The 21,475-nt window shown below is 51.7% G+C and overlaps 2 protein-coding genes across 4 annotated transcripts in view; one reads left to right on the top strand and one right to left on the bottom strand.

Annotated features, from left to right (window-relative positions):
* Positions 1-1,192: 1,192 nt before the first annotated feature.
* Positions 1,193-9,828, top strand: BYSL (bystin like). The gene is made up of 7 exons (XM_034767321.1): positions 1,193-1,577; positions 3,526-3,691; positions 4,346-4,484; positions 5,873-6,006; positions 7,018-7,178; positions 7,987-8,089; positions 9,030-9,828. Exons 1-7 carry the CDS (start codon positions 1,289-1,291, stop codon positions 9,376-9,378), a joined length of 1,341 nt encoding a protein of 446 aa, XP_034623212.1. The 5' UTR covers positions 1,193-1,288; the 3' UTR covers positions 9,379-9,828.
* Positions 9,829-13,996: 4,168 nt separating this feature from the next.
* Positions 13,997-21,475, bottom strand: part of CCND3 (cyclin D3) — a 69,409-nt gene continuing 61,930 nt past the window's right edge. The window contains exon 5 of one of the 3 annotated variants that reach the window (XM_034767322.1): positions 13,997-16,949. In XM_034767322.1, coding sequence (XP_034623213.1) covers positions 16,779-16,949 — 171 coding nt within the window. In that variant the 3' untranslated portion in view covers positions 13,997-16,778. The remainder of the gene's footprint in view (positions 16,950-21,475) is intronic. The other 2 variants (XM_034767324.1, XM_034767323.1) reach the window with 2 other exon arrangements.

Raw genomic sequence — 21,475 nt, 5'->3', positions numbered from 1 at the left:
AAAGAATTATTAAGCCCCTTCGTTTTCAGTTTAAACTGTTTATTTATCGAATAAATCCTGGGTTTTACAAAAAGTATTATTCATTTTTTTCTGATTTTCACCCTACCTGTGTACCAGTCAAATATATATTAAAAAGTTGTTTTATTAGGAAGTACAATACATGGCATGAGATATATGTGGTGTGATAATACATTAGTCTGTGTGTATGTGCAAAGCTGCCTGTTGAAGTAAGGCTATGTATTAGTCTAGAAGATACACACAATAAACAAACAGGCACCCACGCAAGCTCTGAAGTGCGTGCACATTTGAACGTACTGATGAATCTCAGTCCAACCGAGTACACATTTCAAGCTGTTAGCAGATTTAAAGATCTGACACACATTAAACTAAAATGTTAAGAAAAAGAAAATCTGTCTTAGAATATGTTTCAGAACACAAGTATTCAAAAGTTTTAGTAAAACAAAAAGAGGAGAAAAGGATGGTGTGGTCTCAGTATTAAATGTAAATATTTATGGGCTTCTAGTTCTAAATCTACAACAGTAAACTGTTTATTCAAATGAAAAGTTTTATTTGGGGATTAGAGAGATATTGTTTTCTTAAACTCAGAGGTGGCATTGTGTTTTGAGTTCTGTTTTAGATCTGCAGCAAACCACATTGAATTCCATTCATCAAAGCATTTATCTATTGAATATCTTTTCCCCCTCCTTCCGTCCACCAAAATAAACTCAGATATTTATCCAGAAAATTTATTGTTTTTTTTCCACTGATTTCCACCTGTTTTTGTTGCTGTAGTAATAAACACCAATAAATTCCTGAGAATAAATAAAATAAAAACCAAAAATGAAAGGCCCTAAGAATTATTTAGCCAAGTAACCAATATCCCCGTCCCTCCAGCAATTTCTCCCAGCCTAATATATCTCAATGGAGTTAATAGGTGGGTCCAACCCTTGTCTCAATACAGTAAATCCACCTTCTCTCTCTGCTGCTTTGAAAGCTGAACTCGCTCTGAATGATGAAGGACTCTGTAGGATGAAAGACTCCGCCTTAGGAGAGGTTCCTAGAAGGCACTGTAAAATAGGACGGCTGCACCTTTAAGAGCCGAGCCTTACGACAGGGTTGACTAGGCTGTTGCCAGTTTTGGAACCGAAGGAGTGGCAACGTTCCAGGGGCGCATGCGCTTTGGTGGGACCTCTCCAGCCGCCCTTCCCCTTCCCTTGCGTACGCGACCCACACAGGCCGCACACGTGCGCTTTCTCACAGGCCAGGGAGAGCGAGCTGGGGGATCAACATGCCTAAGGTCAAGCGGCGGAAGGGTACTGGGAGCGCAGGGGAGGCGGCCAGGAACGTGTCCCTGGCCGAGCAGATCATACAAGGGGACTCGGTGAAGCCCACCACGCGGGTGAAGAGGCGAGGCAGAGGCGGGCAGCATGGCGGTGGGGAACAGGAGGACCAGTACGTGGATGAGAAACTGTCCCGGAGGATCCTGGAGCAGGCTCGGATCCAGCAGGAGGAGCTGGAGGCCGAGCACTGTCCTGGCAAAGGAACCGAACCGAAGAAGGAGAAGACCACGGTGCTGGGTGAGTGGGGACAGAGCCGGGGACTGAGCACGTAAGAGGGGTGGGGCTGGGAGTGGGTGGGGTGAGCTGGGCTGGTTTTCTAGCCGTTGCTTGGGGTGAACGCTGCTCCTTATTGAAGCGCAGAGCTAACTTTAAGCACACCGGCAAAGCGAGCACACGGGTGGGCTCTGTCACTTATTAACGAGCCTGATCTCTGCTTGTCAGTTTCGGCTGGGTGGGGACAACCCCCCCCCTCTGTTTCCCTTTGATATAGCAGGTTTGATGGGGAAGAGAAGAACCCCCTGCTAAATTCTCATGGGATTTCTCTCTCCACCCTCCTAGTCCCTGAGAGTCCGAGTATTAAAAGTTAGGCCTGGGTGGATACGCGATGGTATTGTGTTAAGGTCTTTTCCCAAGGACGTCCCCGAAGGCTTCAGGAAGTGGTGTTGGCAGTTCAGTCGGTGGCAGTGCTCACCCTAAACCAGTTTGTAAGGAAAGTCCCCGCGTAGTGGAAGGGGGCATTGTGCTGCCTTGGCTGCTGGCTTTCAGATGAGATGTAAAACAGCATTCTGGCTTCTGATCGTGCAGCAAAAGTTATAGGTGTGTTCCCTTGGGTGCCTCGGCTGAGTTGTGTCACGGGAAGGCATTCTGTCTCCCTATGTTTCTCCTCCTCCACTTTTATCCACCTGTCTGTATCCTTAAACAGCCCTCGTCCCTATAGTATCTGACACCTCACAATCATGAAGGGATCTGATCCTGTCAGCACCTCTCAGACAAAGGGAAGTATCGTTCCCATTCAACAGCTGCTCAGAGAGATCTAGGGACGTGCCCGAAGCCACACACGAAATCCGTGGCTGACGCAGGAACTGAACCCAGGTTTCTTGAGTTTTAGTCCAGTGGTCTATTCAATAGACCATCCTTTCCCTTGTCTTCCTCATTTCCTGTCCCAAATCATATATTGTTTTTTACGGTACATTTGACAGCACATAGTGTTGAGTCCGTTTAATGGTCACTTAGGGCCAGCTTTTTAGAGGTAGTGGAGTTGGGCACCTTAATACCTCTTACAATGTGAGCCTTAGGGTACATCTACACTACAGGGGGGAGTCGATTTAAGATACGCAAATTCAGCTACGTGAATAGCGTAGCTGAATTCGACGTATCGCAGCCGACTTACCCCGCTGTGAGGACGGCGGCAAAATCGACTTCTGCGGCTTTCTGTCGGCGGCACTTACTCCCACCTCCGCTGGTGGAGTAAGAGCGTCGATTCGGGGATCGATTGTCGCGTTCCGACGGGACGCGATAAATCGATCCCCGAGAGGTCGATTTCTACCCGCCGATTCAGGCGGGTAGTGTAGACCTAGCCTTAGTCTGTGATCTTGCAAATACTTACACATGCGAGTAGTTGCATTAAAGTTCAGTATGTGTTTGCAGGATCAGGGCGTCGAGTCAGCTTTCTCTGGGCTTCTGTGATTTTCTTCCTACGACAACAGGAGAGAGAAAAATAATAAAAAACAAAACAAAACAAGCCCTGGTTAGAATCCCACAAAAACGAGGAGGAGGGACTTAGGCACATGTGTAGGACCTGAAACTGCTTTTAACTCTTTAGTTGATAAAGCTTCAAGTTAGCAGAATAATTTTTAATTGCACAGCTGTTCTCCAACCTTATTGGTTGATCCTGGTAGTTAATTAGGCAGTTGGCAGAGGATAAGCAATTCTTGGGCTTGGATGGAAATTCTGACTGTCCCTTCAAATGGACTGCCCCGGGAAGTCTCTGGTGCCCCTTCCCATAGTGAGTGTTTGACTACTGTTAGAAAAGGGCTTCTGCAAATTCACCTCACTAGCCACACGAGAGAGTTGGAGATCAGAATGTGGAGAGCTGAGTGGAATGCACTTGTTCAGCTGTATCTTTGCAGGCAAGTTGCTCTGCCCCCTGACTTGTCCAACCTTAACTGTGTCTGGTTTATTTCAGGGTCTGGATCACGCGGCGGGGACTCGGACGCAGAGGATGATGAGTGGCCCACGCTGGAGAAAGCTGCTGCATCCATGGGAAAGGGGGAGTACTGTGAGGAGGTGACGGTGGACCCGGAGGATGAGAGAGCCATTGAAATGTTCATGAACAAGAATCCGCCGCTAAGGTAAGAAACAAACCCCTGAGCCATGGGATATAAGTGTTTCCGTACTGTGGGCAGCGCCTCCTGCAGCCACACAGCATTCAAATAATGTTAAAGTTCAGAACAGCACTTCGAAGAGGTTAACTGATCTCTGGGAGGTGGGTTTGGTTAAAGCTCTGTCACTCTTCTATAGCTGGAGAGATTGAAGCATAGGGGGGAATTGTCTTGCTCAAGCTCATGTGGCAAGTCTGAGGCAGAACTAGGAATAGAACCCAGGAGTCCTGACCCCCTGTGATCCAAGCAGTAGATAATGCTTAATTTCCTCTAAAATGACACATGCACCGTAGTAACTCCTATTACTGTAACGCCTCGAGAGAGGCCCTGCTGAGATCAGGGTTCCCTTTGTGCTTGGCGCTGTATCCACAGTCAGTAAGACAGTCTCTACCCCAAAGAGATAAACACCCTACATAGACGAGAGAGAAAGGATGGGGGCGGAAACAGAGGCACAAGGGGAAGTGTCACCAGTCAGGCCACTGGCAGAGCCGGCTTCAAGTCCTCTGATTCCTATTGCAGGGCTCAGTCCCCTAGGCCCTGCTACGTGGTTTGCCAAGGAACACACTGATGCTCTTCTATGCGAGATACAAGCTCTACATAGTTTCCTTCCCCTGTGTCTGTCAGGCTCACGCTAGCCGATATCATCATGGAGAAGATCACGGAGAAGCAGACAGAGGTGGAGACAATGATGTCGGAAATATCAGGCCACCCCATGCCTCAGCTGGACCCCCGCGTACTGGAGGTCTACAAGGGTGTCCGAGAAGTAAGATCAATAGTATTTATATAGCAGCATCCACCTTCAAAACGCTGTCCCTCTGTGAGGAGCTAGGTCGAATTGAGCCCAGCTGCTCCAGCAGCCAGTATTCGTAATCATTGTGGCTTGTGTCTTTATCCTCGTGGCTAGTGCTGAAAAATATCGTCTCCCACTGCTGACTTGCAGCCATCTCTGGGGCAGCACATGACAGCTGTCACTGTACAGTAGTGCTGTGTAGCACTTCAGGGTAATTAAGGAGATTGCAAACTCTGCAGGGTCGGAGGTTTCCATCCTATCGTTATATCTGCAACAGGCAAAAAAAACGTGGGGCTGTTAATTATACTCTTATGTTGAGAGACTTCTTACCGCTCAGCTGGCGGTGAGTGAGTGCATTCGAGAGCTGACTTTAAAATTCTCTTACGTCCAGGAGCCCTGAGAAGCATGTGAGGCTGTGAATGGAAGGGAATTTCAGTATGATTGGTTAGTGTTCACTAGGAATAGACTCCTTCTCTGCAGGCTTCCAAATAATGTAACTGCTGTTTATGCTGCATCTTTCATTCAAGGATCTCAAGCGCTTTACAAATAATTATGCTTCCCAACCACCAGAGTTTTGAGGAAGGCGCGTTGCTATATCCATCCTACGGATGGAGAAAATGGATCCAGTGACTTTCTCAAGGTCACTAATGGGGTGGCTTGCCCCTTAAGGCCTGGAGGCCTGGCGCCATTCAAGCCTGATGACTGAAAGAACTGCTCCAGACCACCCCATGTTAGCAGCTCTGGGGCCTGATGGAGGACAGCTGGTTCCACTGTTAAGGGCAGCAGGAGGATGCAGAGAAGGGGGGAAATTAGGAAACTACAATAAATGAGAGAGGCTCCTGCAGAGAAGACCCTGACACCAGGGGAGTTGAGAAGTGAGAACTAGAAGGCTGAACTGTAGCCAGGTAAACCTGGGAGTGACTGTTGAATTCGAACCCAGCACCGGGAAGGAGGGATGGGGACTTTCTAACTAAGGGGAAGAGACACTGAATGGGGATTGGGGTCTAGAAGGCCAAATTCCTGCTTGACGAGAGAGAGGCTTTGAATTGGGACCCAGCTTGAGGAAAAATGGCTGGGTATTTCCTAACTAAGGGGAGAGACACTGAACTGGGGCCTGGGATAAATTGGACCACAGAAGGCGAATGTTTCAGTTCGCTTTGGATTGAGTGAGGTATTAAGGGGCCTTGAAGAGGAGAACAGAGGCAGGGTGCCGAAGAGTGACTTCCAGCCATGACGAGGCGCTCAGGGGGCAGCTGTCCCTGTTAGTCACACATTGAGTTAGTAACGGTACTCAGCAGTCCTGGCTCTCAGGTCCCTGCTCTGACCACTAGGCCACATTCCACATACTTTTTGTTTTAAAGGTGCTGTCCAAATACAGGAGTGGCAAACTCCCCAAGGCCTTTAAAATCATCCCAGCACTGTCAAATTGGGAGCAGATCCTTTACATCACAGAGCCAGAAACATGGACTGCAGCTGCCATGTATCAAGCAACCAGGTATGAGATAATCGCCGGGGTTTTACTGATTGGGGTTTTTACTGTGGGCTTTCCATGAACACCCGCCATGTCACTGAAATCCTAACCAACCTCTGGCTTTCGGCTTAGCCGAAGGACTGAGGAAGCAAGCCGCTTGCCACCTCAGGAAACCCGTGCTAGTGCTGTGGATCTGGCACTGTTAGAGGGAGAGGAGATTGACTCCATCCTGATCCAGGGCACGGTTGTTCCCGTCAGTGTGTTCTCCATAGCTGTAGCCACTCCTAAGGAACCTGCCCTTTAACTTGGCGCTCGTCCTGCCTGCAGCCAGGGTGAGAACTGCAGTCTGTGACACTTGAAGCGTGTCCAATTTCGATATTCCAGGTTCAGATCCCAAACTATAAAATGTTACATTACACTGGTTGTTTTACTCTGGGCTCTGACACGGATGAGGTGCACAGTCAGGCAAGGCAGTACAGGACTGTAGTCTCTGAAGCTGTAGCCGGAGTCTAATTGAGGAGCCGGAGTACCAGTCTTTAAAAAGAAGCTGTTTAGTCACTTCATTGATTCCCCTGGACTCTGCTACTAAGCCCAGCAGGTAACGCAGAGTGTCATACGCTTCTAAGCACTTCTTACCCTAGCTCTCCAAGGCCCTTAGCTGAGCCTCAGGGCCTTCCCCCTCTTGGGAGGGTAGGGCGTATTGTTCCTGCTCTAAATGAGGCACAGAGGATCAGTTCACCATGCGAGTCAGTGGCAGAACCCAGGAGTCCTGACTCCTCATCCTCCATTAGGCCACCCCAACCCAGCCTGGATTTCAGCAGAAAGCGTGCACTCACTGAAACGCTTGTTGGGCTTTTCCTACAGAAGCTTCAAACATGGGGTAACAAACCCACCACCAGCAAAGTAGGATGTGCGCAGTGGGAAAGGGAGATCCTCAGGTGGGAGTATTAGACTGCTTCCTGCTTGACTTCATTGGTGCTGCTGGGATGGGGGCTGAGATTTTAGTTAAATTTCCCACTCCCTCGTTCCTGCCAGGATCTTTTCCTCCAACCTGAAGGAGAGGATGGCCCAGCGCTTCTATAACTTGGTGCTGCTCCCGCGAGTGAGAGATGACATCGCCGAGTACAAGCGCCTCAATTTCCACCTCTACATGGCTTTGAAGAAGGCTTTGTTCAAGCCAGGAGCCTGGTTCAAAGGTGAAAAGAAACCAGGTGGCAGTAAGAGGAGGGCGGGTCTGGCTTGCAGTGCAGTGACCTAGCAGGAAAGGCGCAGGCTGGGTTGTGTAAGCGTTCCTTGTGTCACAGCTATGTGAGGAGTTGTTTTCTGGGAGGAGGGCGGTGGAGGACTCAGTTACTTGTTTTCTTTGGCCTTCCAGCAGCGGCACCTTTAACCTTTTATTTTGCACCGTGAACTTCTTTTGTGTACGCAGCACCCCCTAAACGCTCTCCAGAGTTGAACAGCAGCACCGAAGATGGGGAGGGATGCTGAAACCATGAGAGCAAAAGCAAGCGAGGTGCAGAAACCTGCTTGGTTCTTCAGCTGCGGACAAGCTGCCTGTTGAACCAGCAGTGGCTAGATCAGAATATTCAGTTCACTGATATTGGCACCATCAGCTGTATAAGTGTTGCCAAAAAAAGACAGCCCCCTTTGTTACCTGTCAGAGATGGGCGAGATCCATTTGTGGCAGGGCAACCCATCGTTGGGAGTTGATCCCCCGTGTCCATTTGTACTGTCCATTGATGAGGTTGGCAGGGACAAAGAGAGAGTGCAGCCCGTCCTGTGCCTCCCGCAACATTCTGCGCTCGGGTCAGGAGTGGGTTCCCAGGGATGCGGCATCGATGCCCCTCTGGAGAGTTCATTCTCTCAGGCTGGACGTGCACGGAGACTGGAATGCACGGGGCAGGAGTCAGTCAGCTGGGTTAGGCTTCAGGCTCTGAGCCCCGCAGGTCCAGCCATCTTGTGTTAAGAGCACTGTTGTCCAACTCTCTTCCTCCTCCCTTCCAGGGATCCTGATCCCCCTGTGTGAGTCGGGGACCTGCACACTACGGGAAGCCATCATCATAGGGAGCATTCTTGCTAAGTGCTCGATCCCCGTCCTTCACTCCAGGTAACGTGGGGAGGACTGGGGCCCCAGGGGGAGGATTGGGAGGCAGTAGTTCTCCCATTTCCTCAGGGAGTCCCACAGCAATGTCATGGGTCTGCCAGAAAACCTCTCTGGCATATCACAGAGCTAGGAAAGATCTATGAGGTCCCACCTACTCCAGCCCAAGGCTGGTCCGTTCAGCGCATCCAGGGCTGTGTCCAGTCCCAAACAATGGGCCTCCGTCACTTCCCTGGGCAGACTGTTCTCATTCTAATGGCTCTCCCCCTTGGCAAGCTTCTGGGCCAAGAGATACCAGTTCAGCCACAGCTCCACATTGCTGGTAGTTGAGAGTTTCCTAGCTCAGCAGCACAGGAATAGCCCAGAGGCCATGTCCCTGCTGGGTTATCCCACCTGTTCCAGTGGCAGTAGAGGGGATTTGGTGCCATGCGGGACCAGACCCTTACTGCCACTCTTGATTCTGTCTCTCCAGGGTAGCGAAGCGGGGAGACCGCTCGGGTCATGCCTGGGCACGTAGCAAGATGGCCAGATGCCAGAGAGCAGTCTTTGGGTGGGGACTTGACGTCCCTCTGGCTCTGGGAACGGATTTACGCCTGCAGGGACGGGTGGGAGGAGGGTGCGGCCCGCTCTGGTAGCTGATGTGCCATGGGCGCGCCAGCCTTCAATCCCTGGCCCTAGAATAGAGGCGGTGGGGAAGTTTAAAGGCTGCCAGGGGGAAGAGCGATGGTCACAGACTCCAGAAACAAATGTGCTCTGAACTGGGAGAAGGGGAGGCCTTGGCAAAGCCTGTCCTCTTGAAGATGCTACAGGGGCAGGGTGCTTCTTAGTGTTGGAAGGTGCCCAGACCCAGTCGCGGGTGCGGAGTGTGACTGACAAGCACCTGCCCCAAGTCCCTCCCCCCCATGTGCACACTTCAACCTTGCTTTCCCCTCCCCGCCCCCCGCAGTGCTGCCATGTTGAAGCTCGCGGAGATGGAGTACAGCGGTGCCAACAGCATCTTCCTGCGCCTGCTTATCGACAAGAAATACGCCCTGCCCTTCCGCGTGGTAGACGCCCTGGTCTTTCACTTCCTGGCTTTCCAGACGGACCGGCGCACCTTGCCCGTGCTGTGGCACCAGTGCCTCCTGACCTTTGCCCAGCGCTACAAGGAGGACCTCTCCTCGGAGCAGAAGGAATCCCTGCTGGAGCTTCTCAAGTTCCACTGCCACCCACAGATCTCGGCCGAGATCAGGAGGGAGCTGGTGAACTCCAAATCTCGGGACGTGGAAGGGCTGCAGCCGGTGGCGATGGAGTGAGGCTGGGGGAGAAAGGTGGGGACTGCAGGGAGCTGGGGACTCTTCCTGTCAGGGAGAAGCTGCAGCCCAGAACTTGCCTTATTGCTCATGGCTTGCTGGGGACGCTGTCCCATGGCTGCCTTCTTCACTGGACGAGGATGAGGGGCTCAGCTGGCGAGCTAGATCTTTGGCTGGAACAAGCGAGCGTGTGTCCGTCACTGAGATCCCCCTAGACTTCTTCCCCGTAGCCCAGGGGGCGGAAGCAGGCAGTGCTCTTCACCTGGACCTTCCCTGGGAGTTAAACTCTGCAGTGGTGGAAGCTGCCTCAGATCAGAAGATGTCCTTACTGGCCTGACACCAACAGGTGTCTCTGGGAGGGTGAAAGAGCTCAGGGCTGCTCCTGTGTCTGAGAATAAAACCTTTCCCGGGGACATTCAGAGCGTGCTCTAGTGCCTGGTGGAATTGAAAAGATTCAGTTGCAGCTACTTTAAAGGGACAGTCAGGTGGCAGGGAGCCAGCTCCTTCCTCCTTCTGGAAGAGGTGGTGCATTCGGGGGCAGTCACTGAGGGCACGTGCAGTCTACTCCAGGCCCTGCTCCGCCAGCACCGCTGTCCCCTTAATGCATGCTGAAGAACTCTTCCCTTCCTCTCGATGCACTGAGCCTGCCTTCTGTCTTCTGTAACTTGTCCCTCGTTTCACTAAGGATAAATTTGAAAGGCAGCTCCGGGTTCCCTTGCACAGCAGGGAACGAGATTGCGCTCTCCCGCATACATCTTGGTTGCTGGCGGGCGTTGCCCTGGGGAAGGATTGGTGTCTGGGTTGGCAGCTGGAGATGTTTCTGTTCGGTGAGCAGAATCAGTCATTCCCCCGCCTGAGGTGCAGTCGGCACCAGGCTGCGTCTGTAGGCACGGGAAGAGTAATGCATTCGACGGGGGTTTAGCTCCAGGGGAGACGGATGGAGCAGTGGGTTTGTTTGCAGAGAGCTGGCTCCCTCAGGCCAGCCACTCACTAGCACGGAGATGACTGAACAATTTGCACAGCTCCCATCAATCCGGTCTGTAGCGTTTAGCAGGAACGGTCACAGGGGAAGGCAGCTACTCTGTAATTACCCAGCTGCATGTTGAAAGGAACGCTCTCGGAGTAAGTGATAGATAGCCGTCTGCAAGCCAGGAGAGATGGGGGACAGAAAGGGATGCCAAAAGCAAGGCTGGGTGTTGGTAGCAGCTCTGCACATTGGCGAGGAGGCAGGTGGGAAGAAGCCACAGACAGGAGGTGACAGAACCAGGACCCCTGGGTACTGTCTCTAGGTGTGACCTTGGGGAACGTCACTTGGCCACACAGGGCGTAATAAAGGGGGAGTGATTATCTCACCATGTCCTTGGATCACCACCCCACGTAAGCACTAACCATGTCCCTTCGAGTAGATGCGCTGATGCAGGAGAGCCCAGAAAGCCTGTTTGAACTTGTCCTCTCTCCAATTGGAAGTTACTTCCCTCCCTGCCACCCATGCAGGGGCAGACCGTGGGACTCACTCCAAGGCTAAAGACGAGGCCCATAACTGATCTGACCAAGTCATTCAGGGCTCACTTGTGATGTGCACTGAACACTGCCCCCACCCGAAATTCTCATTGATTTCAATTGGCTCCTGAGCCACTGTTTCTCCTTTAGAGGAGGGACCTATTCTCTTTTACTGCTGGAGGCAGGACATGGAAGGAGACAGGAAGTTTGGGCTTGGCGACTGCCTTTGTCTGGCTCTATACAGCACCTAGCCCATTGAGGCCCTGGCCTGATCTGCAATGGGAGCCTCTGGGTGGCCCTGCACTGGAAATAATTAACAGCAGTTGAACTCGCTCCTAGGTCTGAAGAAGGGAAGGGGACTGGTTATTTGAAGAGATGGTAAGAGGGGCTCTCCTGGGGCCTGTCCCCTACTCACTTGATCCAGAAGATCAGCCAGGATGAGATTGACACCTATGCAGCTGTGAGTCTGGCAGCCCTTTCCATGCCCACCCGTTCTATTGGAGACAGCCACAACCCGGAGCTTTAAGAGTGCGTGGAGCCGTTGTCCTCCGGCTGCTCAGCCTACCTCCTCTGAGCCCTGCAGTTCAGGGTCCAGTCCCCATGCAGGCAAAGCTGAGGCCTTGAAGTCAGTGGAGGCCTTAGTCCTTCCAGGGCAATGGCCTTTATGGCAATTGTCCCCCTAGCAACACAGGAGTCTGTGCCCTCGTCTGCTAAGCCAGCTCCTTGTCTAGTTATCTCTTTGCTCACAGCTGCTCAGAGGCTTTCACACCGCGTTGAACAAAAGGAAGTTGGGGTTGATCTATCTCAGTCCCCCACGAGGTGGCGAAACACAGCAGGCAAACAAAGGAGGCAGGCAGAGCGGCTGTCAGGATGGGCCCGATGGAACCCCTGCTCCAGACAGCAAAGGGCAGTTCCTTCCGTGCGGGGAGAGGAGCAGTCCTCCCGCCGCTGTTCCTGACTGCAAGAGGACATGATGCAAAATCATCAGGACGCCTGGGTTTGATTACTCCCTCCCTCTCACCCTGCAAGCGCACAGAGCCGTGCTTGTGAGAGGCAGGGATAAGTTCTACCCTGCAGGGAACAGGAAGGCATAAAAGTGCTTTGAGCTCCAGGCTAAAGCCCTGGAGCCTGTGGAGTTGGAGTTAGCAGCTGCGCTGCCAGGCAGGGCTTGTCCTGGTGGAATCACCTGCTGTGGGGGACCCCCTCCCAAGAACAGGGATTCTGTGCTTCCTCAGCAGGTTGCCAGGGGCTGGCACAGAAGGGCCTTTCCTTCCCTCTTCACAGGGCAGATGCCAGGCTCCCCAGGCCATGACCTTAGGGGAAGAGCGTAGTGGCTCAGCTGTGTTTAATACCCTAGGGGGGTTTAAAAAAAAAAAAGTTTCTCTTGCTGCTGGAGGGTGTGCTGCAGGCTTGGCTGTTACCAGGCAGACTGGCAGGGAGGAAGCTAAGTGCTACGCGGGCTTTCACAGCAGCCCCACATCATCCTCTGCTCAGGCAGCTAGAGCCCAAACCCTCCTGCTGTCGCCACACATCCCTGCAGCGCTCTGTGGAAAGTACACGCAACAGCCATCAGCAGAGCTGAGGAGGGGAGTGTGAGAAAGCAACGTGGCGAGGTGGTGGCTTTGAAGGGGGAAATCCCCAAATGCAAAGAGCTGACACAGGGGGAAACCTCCACTTGTCAGCTTGTGGTACCCACTGCTAAACAGTCACTCCAGGGAGCAGCTCGGTGCCTCGCTGCAATGCGCCAGTCCCAGCTCCCCAGCGCACCTACTCTGCACCCCCATGCTCTGACGTGCTCCCCTACCACACTGCAGTGTGGTCCTTCCCTGCCACTCCAACCACCCCACCTCCCACGCCAGTGCACCCCTCCTGTCCGGTGCTCTCTAGTGCATGCTTCTGTGCAGTCACTTCAGTCACCCTGATTCAGTCAAGGGGCACAAGCTTTGCAGAACTGCAATCGCTAGTTAGCTCGCCTTCCCCGTGTCACCCAAGCCATGTGCGTTCGTGTTCCGCTTGGCTTTGTAACCCAAACACTTTCCATCTTGTACCCCGATTTCATGTGGCCCTGACTCCACTTAAAACTGGGACTCTGCTAGCTTTACTTCTTCCTTTGGAGCTGCTCCGTCACACTAGCATAGCAGGATGATCATACTCTTGCAAAATGCTCCCTGCGAGAATTGCTCTCTACCAGTGATTCTCAGCATTTTCCAGGGAGGTCCCCATTCCCATGTGGCTGGGTTTCCCCCCCCCCCCAACATTTAGCAACAGTTGAATGGCAGAGTGGTCATGACCGTCCAGACGCCTTGTTTGCAACCCTCAGGGAGCTCTGTAAGCTCTGAAAAGTGATTTCCATCATGGGGTTCCCATGTTTGTCCAGATCAAGAATTCACCATTTACATTTAAAAAGCTCCTTTCCCTCCCTCTGTAATAAAACAGGACAACCTGCAAACTCAGCCTGGGAACTGAGAGTCAAGCTGGGTTTCCTCCGTATGCGTTGCCACCAGTCAGAGGTTCTGCACACCACATCCTGCCCTCAGGCCTGGATATTGTCCTTATCTATCACTTAGGCCCGCGGTGACATCTGTGCAACCTTTCACACGTGCATGAGGGATTGGCCCCATCGTTGAAAGGTAGCAGAATATTCTGCCTGTGATGCACAGGGAGGTGCAGACGCCAGCTCGCTCTCCTGGGGCACTGCAGTATTCACAGCAGTGACACCTGCAGCTCACCTCTGTGCTACAGCAGGAGCAGGGCTGTTGAGGACAAAAGGGCCATTTTTGAATCATGCTGAAATTAGGTAATTTGCCTGGAGCCCATCCACCAGGGGCTGTCCCTTTTCCTACACTCCCTGATTTTAATCTCCTTCCTTTAGTCATAACAAGCAGATAAGGTGGAGAGAGACTCTAGACTCCTAGTGTAGTTCGCATTCACTCTCCTTGGTGAACGCTAAGTTGTATCGGCTGTACTGAAAACCATTTGGCAAAGATACTTCAGAGAGTCAGTAGATAGTTATAAAGTCACAGTCTTCTACTGTGTGCCCCCCACCAGGCCTTGTTGTCCTGACTCCCCCCCCCCCCGCCCAAAGCTTTTAAATATATATTTCTACCTTGAGCTCTGTCCCACTTTCAAGCTGGAGCGCTGTGTTCATCCAACGACCTCCACGCCGTTACACCAGAGGGGGTCACGTAGCCTTTGACAGGTGCATCAACAAAGCAAGTAAGGTACAGCGCAAAATTTGCCCCAGGGGTGGAAGCCTGCATGTTATTAAGGACCCCAGTTAGTGGAGTGCCCAAGTCCTAGGTTCTCCCACGTACTCCCGCTAGGGCCTATTGCTGGGGTTTTGATGGTGGGGTAGGGGGGTGTCTTTCTCTAATATACACTTCTGGTTCAGTTGAGCCGCTTCTCAAGTGAGTTTAAGGCCAGTTGATTTTTCCCCTAGCCACCATCCAAGCTGCTGCTACCGTCCAGGACACCCCACTGAAATCTCCCCCCACCCCAGCTTCCCTCTCACCTGCATTAGAGTCTCAGCTTCAAGACCTTGCCTGCTTCCACCCCATCCTCCAGCTTTTCTCTTAATCCAATGTATACTTATCCCTTCGCCATCCTCTTTTGCTCCTCCCCACCTCTTCTTTATACATTCTCCCATATGAGCCCTGCTGACACTTCGCACTCACTTCCTCCCCAGTGTCCTTCAGGAACAATGCACTTCGTGGACAATGACATGGCAAATTAGCCCACAGCTGAGGAATCAGTCAAACTGTGGATCCCTCAGCTGTGAGCCATGTCTGTCTGAACAAGGTCACCTGCATTTGGTTGGGTTGTAAATTCTGGGCTAGGGATTAGAAAGGAAGAGACAGCTATTGTTTTTGTTGCTGTTAGGAGTAGAAGAACCTGGCTCCAGAGATCTCTTTGTATACAGGGCCGTGCCCCACTCAGGCACTCAAAAAAGAGACATAATCTGACTCAGTCTTTCAAAGGGGAAACTTTAGATGCTTTCACTTTTTTTTAAAAAGTCTTTTATTGCAACATCATATGCTTTCATCTGGTTTTCTAGCCCTGGAATTTCTGCATATGGATAGTTCAAACAATTTTATTTTTAAATTAACTCATTAATATATATATATATTTTTTCCTTTTATACAAACAGCCCCCAAACATCATGTAATTTCTATCCCCTCCTAACTTTAACAGCTAGCAGAAGTCAGTGGCAGACAGCTTTCCTTTTTGGCAAATCAGGCTAAGCACGGTGGGAGGACGGGTGGAAGGAAAAAGCAGCCTGACAAACAAGACTCTGTTTCTAGTGGCAGCCTAGGAGGGAGTTTTTCCCCCTCTCCTCCCTGGAGGGCGACATAGTCACAGAGTAAGACACCATCAGTGCCCAGAAATCCATGTAAGCAGCAGTGTTCTACCTCCCATCTTAGCAGACAAGAGTCCAGCTGGCTTCTGCCCTTTAATAAAATAGTCATCTGTAAGTCTCTCTCTTATCAAAGCAGCATTTTTTTAAAACTTTTTAAAAACTAAAACAGGAACAACAACAACAACAAAAATCTTTTCTCTGTCCATAAGTGCTTGGAAGTATTTATGGCCTATTCTGTGTGTGTATATATATATATATCACCTATAAAAACACTCTATATTTGCCCCCTCTCTTGCCCTCACCCTCCTGCTTTTTATTTTTCCAGTTGCATTTGAGACCTTCTGGAGGAGTTCATCAAAATTTAAGACTATAGCAGCACATTCAGTATATACTTAAAAATAAGAGTGGTGTCTGAACTAACTAACTCATCTCCACGTGAGAGCCCTGGTGGCACAGCGGATTGATGGAGGTAGGTGGAAGGATGCTTAAGGCACTGTTTGGAAAGGGGAAGTAGCACCCAGTTTCCCACCAAGAAGTTGCAAATCTTCCATTTCTTCTTCCCTTGTCTGAGCAGTTGGTTAATGCCTCTTGGAGAATGGCAGAAAGCAAAGGCAATTTAAGGTAGTTCAGGTGCAGTGAGTCCAATTCCAACCCTACACCCAGTGAGCCTCACACTAAAGGTCTCCTTCTTCCCAGGGCTTTTACCTTTCGGTACCAGCTCTTAAGACTTATCCCCAAAACAGAGCACTTGCACAAAGCAAGCGCAAAAAAACAAGAAACCAGACCCTTGTTCTCCCTGTTAACAATGACACAAGCAACCCTGCTATTCCCTCCCCGTAGGAGAAACCCAACCAGCCCGGTGTTGAGCAGTGAGGAGATGGATTCACCCGCTCCTCTTATTTTCCTCCAGATGGCTCCCCATCAACCCATCTTCTCGGCCCCAAACCAAGCCAACCTGTTGTACTAGGGACTGAGGGCTGCTCCAATGCAGGAGGCATTGGGTGAATGTTTCTTCATCCCAGAAGCCAAGATAATAAAAGAGCTTAATGTGCATAAAGTGCGCACACGGAAGGGTTGGCAGTGCTTGAGACCAAGGTTCCCTAGGAGACAGCAAACGGCAACGGTGCACCAACTATGTTTCAGACAAACAACCCGAAAAACTCTTTAAAACTGAAGTTAAGCTCTTTCACCCCCTCCCCCGATGTATTTTAACCCCCGCCCACCACAAAACGTTCCCCCCGCCACCGTCTGGTGAGGCAGGTTAACAGTAGGGACAGCAAAGTACTGCCAGATGCCAACCCATCTAGACCTGCTTGAGTCTCCTCTTGTGAGGTCATCACAGCCTAGCCTCCCACCTCCCCTCTGATGTTACTGGGCTGTTGGGTGGACAGCTGATGGGTCCTTGCCACCTCAGGTGCGTGGACTGAGTCCCCGGTGCGTTTCAGACGGACAGAATTAATGGGCAGCAGGTTCCACAAGGCCTCTCCCTCTCCAGTGCGAGGTCCCGTTCTCCTGGGGCTGGGGGACTATGGGGAAGGGGGGTTCATCACAGGTTGATGTCTGTGACGTCTGTAGGCGTGCTGGTCATGCTGCCGTTCTGGCTGGCCGGGTAGTCGGGAGTCTTCCTGGAGCTGTATTCCTGCTGGGATTGGGAAGCCTGTTTCAGGCTCTCAGCTAAGGCTGCCTCAATTTGCTCTTGACACGCTTTCAGGCAGTCCTGCGAGAGAGGAAAGAAAGAAGACCAGAGGCATCAATTCCACTCTGCCTCTCGGAAATCAGAGAGCCCTGCTGAGGTCTCTAAACAGGTGCGGGGCTATATTTCAGGCCTGAGTATCTAAATGGATGGACGAGTCTTAGTCCTAGGCAGATCGTCTCCAACTTGTTTATCTGAGTTTATTCTTTAAGCCCTTTCTAAGAAATTGCTCTGCAGTGACTCCACCTCTTCTCCCTACTCTACTGGATTCCCACAAAGGTCACTTTTATGGCCTGCTACGGCGGGGTGCAGGTTGTTCTGGAGCAGTAGGAGAGGTTGGAAAGATAATTTCCCTAGACAGGACCCCTTCTTCAGCTCCACAATATCATGGCTTTTCCTACTTTTGTTTCCTCTCTCAATGGACGTAAACAGTTCCTGCACTGGTATTTACCTATATTAACACGGAGCAAGGACCTGTGTCAGACTGCACACACGTTAGCCTAAACGCCCGGAGACGTTTTTCAATACTTCAAGAGATGCTGGTTTCTTTAGTCACCTTGACTTCCCAGCAACTGCCCACATCCTCGCTCTATCCCACTTCTTCTCCTTCAGAGGGCTCAGTCTCTGACTGGGCTGCCTACGGTCTTGTAGGACCCAAATCACCGTGGGATCTGGCACCTTCTGTGGAGTTAAATTAAACCCACTGTTTTTGGTCCTTCATTTCCAACAGAGGACCAAGCTGTGCTGTGGTGGGGGGGGAGGGGCATTAGTAAAGTGAGGAACATTTGGGAACAGTTTTCCACTTAACTCCAAGCCTTCCGTGAAAGCTAGACCCAGACTTCTCAGACTCCAGTCAGCTATCCCAATCCAAGGGTCTCATGCGAAGCTATCAGTTTTTGCAGAGGACATTAACACTCTGTTAAGATGCAGGTACATCTACATGACAAAAATATGCTCCTCACTAGGCTCTTACACTTTCTATACCATCAGAGAACTTCATCTGATTTTTCCTAGATTCTTCATGCACTGGGAGCCCAATACTGCATCTCCTGGCAACACTGTCCAGGATCCTGGCTCCAGTGCAGTCCTTGGGGCAAGGGAAATGCCCAGCCTCAGGGAAACTTTGAAGCAAGAATGATTATAATTAGCAGAGCACGGCAAGTATCGAAGACAATCCCCCTAGAGCCTCTGCAGGGTGAGGAAACTCCTCCAGTTTGACACTAGATTGCAGTGACTCACCAGGGTGCTGCACAAGATGCAGCGGAGTCTGGGGCCTCCTGCATCTGTAAAGGGCAGAGGTTGCCCTCTGCCCCCAATTTCTGATGAGGAATGGTGGCATTTTGCACAGACGAGGGCTGGGGTTCTGGCCAGAGCCAGGCTGGACTCTGGGCCGTCTCTGTTCACAGGATTGTGTCACACATAGAATCTCTTACTAGGAATCCACAACTGGTTCTTAGAAACTGACAGAGGATGTGGCAAGCAAAAATAGCAACACCCACCTCCCCTTCCCCAAGTCATTTCCAGTAAGCGTAGCCTCTAGCCTTCTACCCGCAGCAACGAGGCGAAGAGAGCTGTACACGGGGCCCCAGCAACGGCCATTCTAAACCCCCTCTTGGCTGGTTCACTGCTGTGTTATACCCAGGGCAGGAGAAGGAGAGGGGACAGCTGGCAGGCCATGTCTATGGGCTGCAGGGACGGGGGATAGGCAAGGAGACCCTGGTTCGAGTTCAGCACAGGTCGGCAGTAACCAGAAGCTGCCACTGTTGGATGGCCTCTCTGAATTCGGCGGCTAGGTCTACTAGGAACCGAGACAGAGGTCTACATCTCATAAAAGCCACCATTGCAATCACCCGCAAAAGGGCTGGTTTCGGCAGAGATGCTACGGACTGTCTAGGCATCGAGAGGGAGCTCTCCTCTGGCTCTCTAGAGGGGCCTTGCGTGCTGGCTGAGTATGCTGTGGGACGCTTGCCCTGCCCCCGCAATACCTGTTCTGTAAAGGAGCCCAGAATCTAGGGCTGTCACCTTCCATCAGATGCCTATTTAAAAAATGAGGTATGGTCCCATGCCTTACAGGAAAGGGGGAGGAAGACTCTAACCTGCCCATCTCCCTGTGGATAATGCTGCACACTCAGAATCAAACCTTGTACGGGGCACGTTTACCAGAGAGCAAAGACTTGTTAAGTAGTAAGCGGGCAGCACCTAACCCCTCGGTGATCACACGCTTAAGATAAAACCTTAATACAACCAGGAGTAATGAACCTATTAGATGCTTGAGGTCCCAAGTCCTTACGGCCCAGATACCCATGGCAGGAATTTATCAGCCTGGTAGCAGAGGCAGAACAGAGCAAAGCAGCACAGTCTGCATAACGGTAAGCCATTGCATGTCCTTAATGCCCTGCAGCACCGCCAGCATTCATGAATTAAGCCTCAGTGGCCATTGGAAGGAGGTTATCATCCTCCTCTATTTAAGCAGTGGAGAAACTGAGTCGCCGGAAGGGGAAGAGACCTGTCCAAGCTCATGGACTGAATCAATGGGGCCCAGGAATCAGAGCTTGGAATCCTTCCCCCACCCCCATCCCTCCCTCCGCTCCATCCATTAGAACACCAGTGGAAGTAGTCCAAAGAAAGGTTACTCCAGCTAGAGAGGACATGGCTGTCCCTTGGGATAGAGACCGTCTTTTTGCTCTGTGGCTGTACAGCACCTAGCACAATGGGGTCTTAGGCCAGGAAGGGGGCTCCTAGGTGCTACCGTAATACAAAGAATAAATAACAACAGCCGAAGCTCAGGAGATCGGCCCTGAAGACATGGTTGGCACGGAGAAGTCGGAAGGAACCCGGGAGGGGGTTGGGAGAAAAGGCTGCATTGCGCGCACACACCAATGGGGTTACATAAAGGAAGGCAGCCTAGTAACAGCTTTGGGCCTCAGCGACTCCAATGCCCTCTAATCTTTCCTTTGTGTTCCCCCTCGCCGGCCTTTGAAATCTTCCCTGCTTCCCACCTGTTCTCCTTCGCGGGCTTCAATTAACTCTGCTCACAGGGCAGCATTCAGCCTCTGCCCCATTCACAGCAGCAGCTTGAGAGCAGCTGGCTGCAGGCAATTCAAAGTTACTTTTTAAAGGCTCAAACAAAAACCACTGAGCAAATAAAGTGAGCCCCCCCCACCCGGCCTCCCTCTGACAATACTAGGCTGTGATTATCCCTCTCCCGGCTCCACTACAGCCCCAAACCTCCCAATTCCCCAGAGCTGCTATCGGGGGAGGGTAACTAACTCCACCTAGAGTTCAAGCATTCTGTGCCTGGGCAGATGCAGAGATCAAAGGGGCTGTGGGGGAACAAGGGCTCCCGAGGTCCAGTGCTCGGAGCAAGGGATGATTGAAGACAGGGACCCTGAACCATCCTAGTTCAAGCCCCCGACCTGCTCCCCAAAGGTGCTGAGGGACCAGTTCCCCATACTCCTGCCTTACGGCTCCATGCACATCCGCCTTTGATCAAGAGTCCTGGAATGGCAAGCTGCTTCTGGCTCCCTTCCCGCCCACGCTTAGAGCGGCAGCAATCGGACACTGGCCGAGGTTAGCAGCTGCCGAGCCTGTTTTCCCGTGAACCCAATCCCGTTAACACCTGTCCGCTCAGGTGAGCGGGTGCCTCCCTTTGTGTCTGCTTTTCAAAGGCTTCCTGCACGCCCCCCATCACGCTGGACAAAAGGAGAAAGTGATCCGGGCCATCGTACGACCGGGCAGTCGGGGAACAGACCTTGGCATGCAGCAGCCACGCACCCCGCTGCATGCTATGAGCTGGGGAAGTACCTCGGGCTAGTGTAGTTATGCTCCGGAAAGAGGCAGGAGAGGCGGGGGATCTTTATCACTTCTTCCCAGGGCATCCCTGCCAGTGACTGCTGGCCAGTGAAGATTCACAGCCCCTTGCGCCTACCTAACCATGGCAAGAGCCAGCACTCTGTATTACAATTAGTAATTATTTGTATTATGGTAGCATCTAGGTGCCCCAGTCACAGCCCCGGCCCCCACCGTGCTAGGCGCTGTACAGACTCGGAACAAAAAGCCAGGCTCTGCCTAGCTTCAGCCACAGCTTTCTGAGCCAACACGGTGTGTAGAGAAGAGGCGTTCAGTCTAAGGTCAGCAGCTGGGGAGGAGAGGATCATGCTGATGAGACGGGAGCCATATACAGCAGTCTGCAGGAGGCCACACAGCCGTCCCTCCTGGCATTGTAATTCCGGCAGCAAGGAGAGAAGGAGCAGACCGTGGGAGGCTGAAGCAGCCCTGGGGGCGAGGAAACCAGACGCTGTAGTACCGCGCTCAGGGAGAGACTGGGGACTCCAATAACAAAAACACTCCGAGGGTTACCACAGTCTGGACATTTGGGTGGTATAATGTAATCAGCATCCCTTCCATGACTGCTTAGTCCAGGCCAGGACCCAGGGAGACCTTGCGTGAGGACACTAGGCAGCATAGACCAAGTTAGTCTGGGAGCTGGAGAGAACTTACAGGGTCTGCCTGTGTCCAGCAGCCTCAGTGAAGAATCCTGTTTTGTTCCA

The sequence above is a fragment of the Trachemys scripta genome, chromosome 4, assembly GCF_013100865.1.
Source record: "Trachemys scripta elegans isolate TJP31775 chromosome 4, CAS_Tse_1.0, whole genome shotgun sequence".
Classification (NCBI taxonomy): domain Eukaryota; kingdom Metazoa; phylum Chordata; order Testudines; family Emydidae; genus Trachemys; species Trachemys scripta.
Note: the sequence above shows the minus strand (reverse complement) of the source record. Positions and strands in the feature narration are given on the sequence as shown.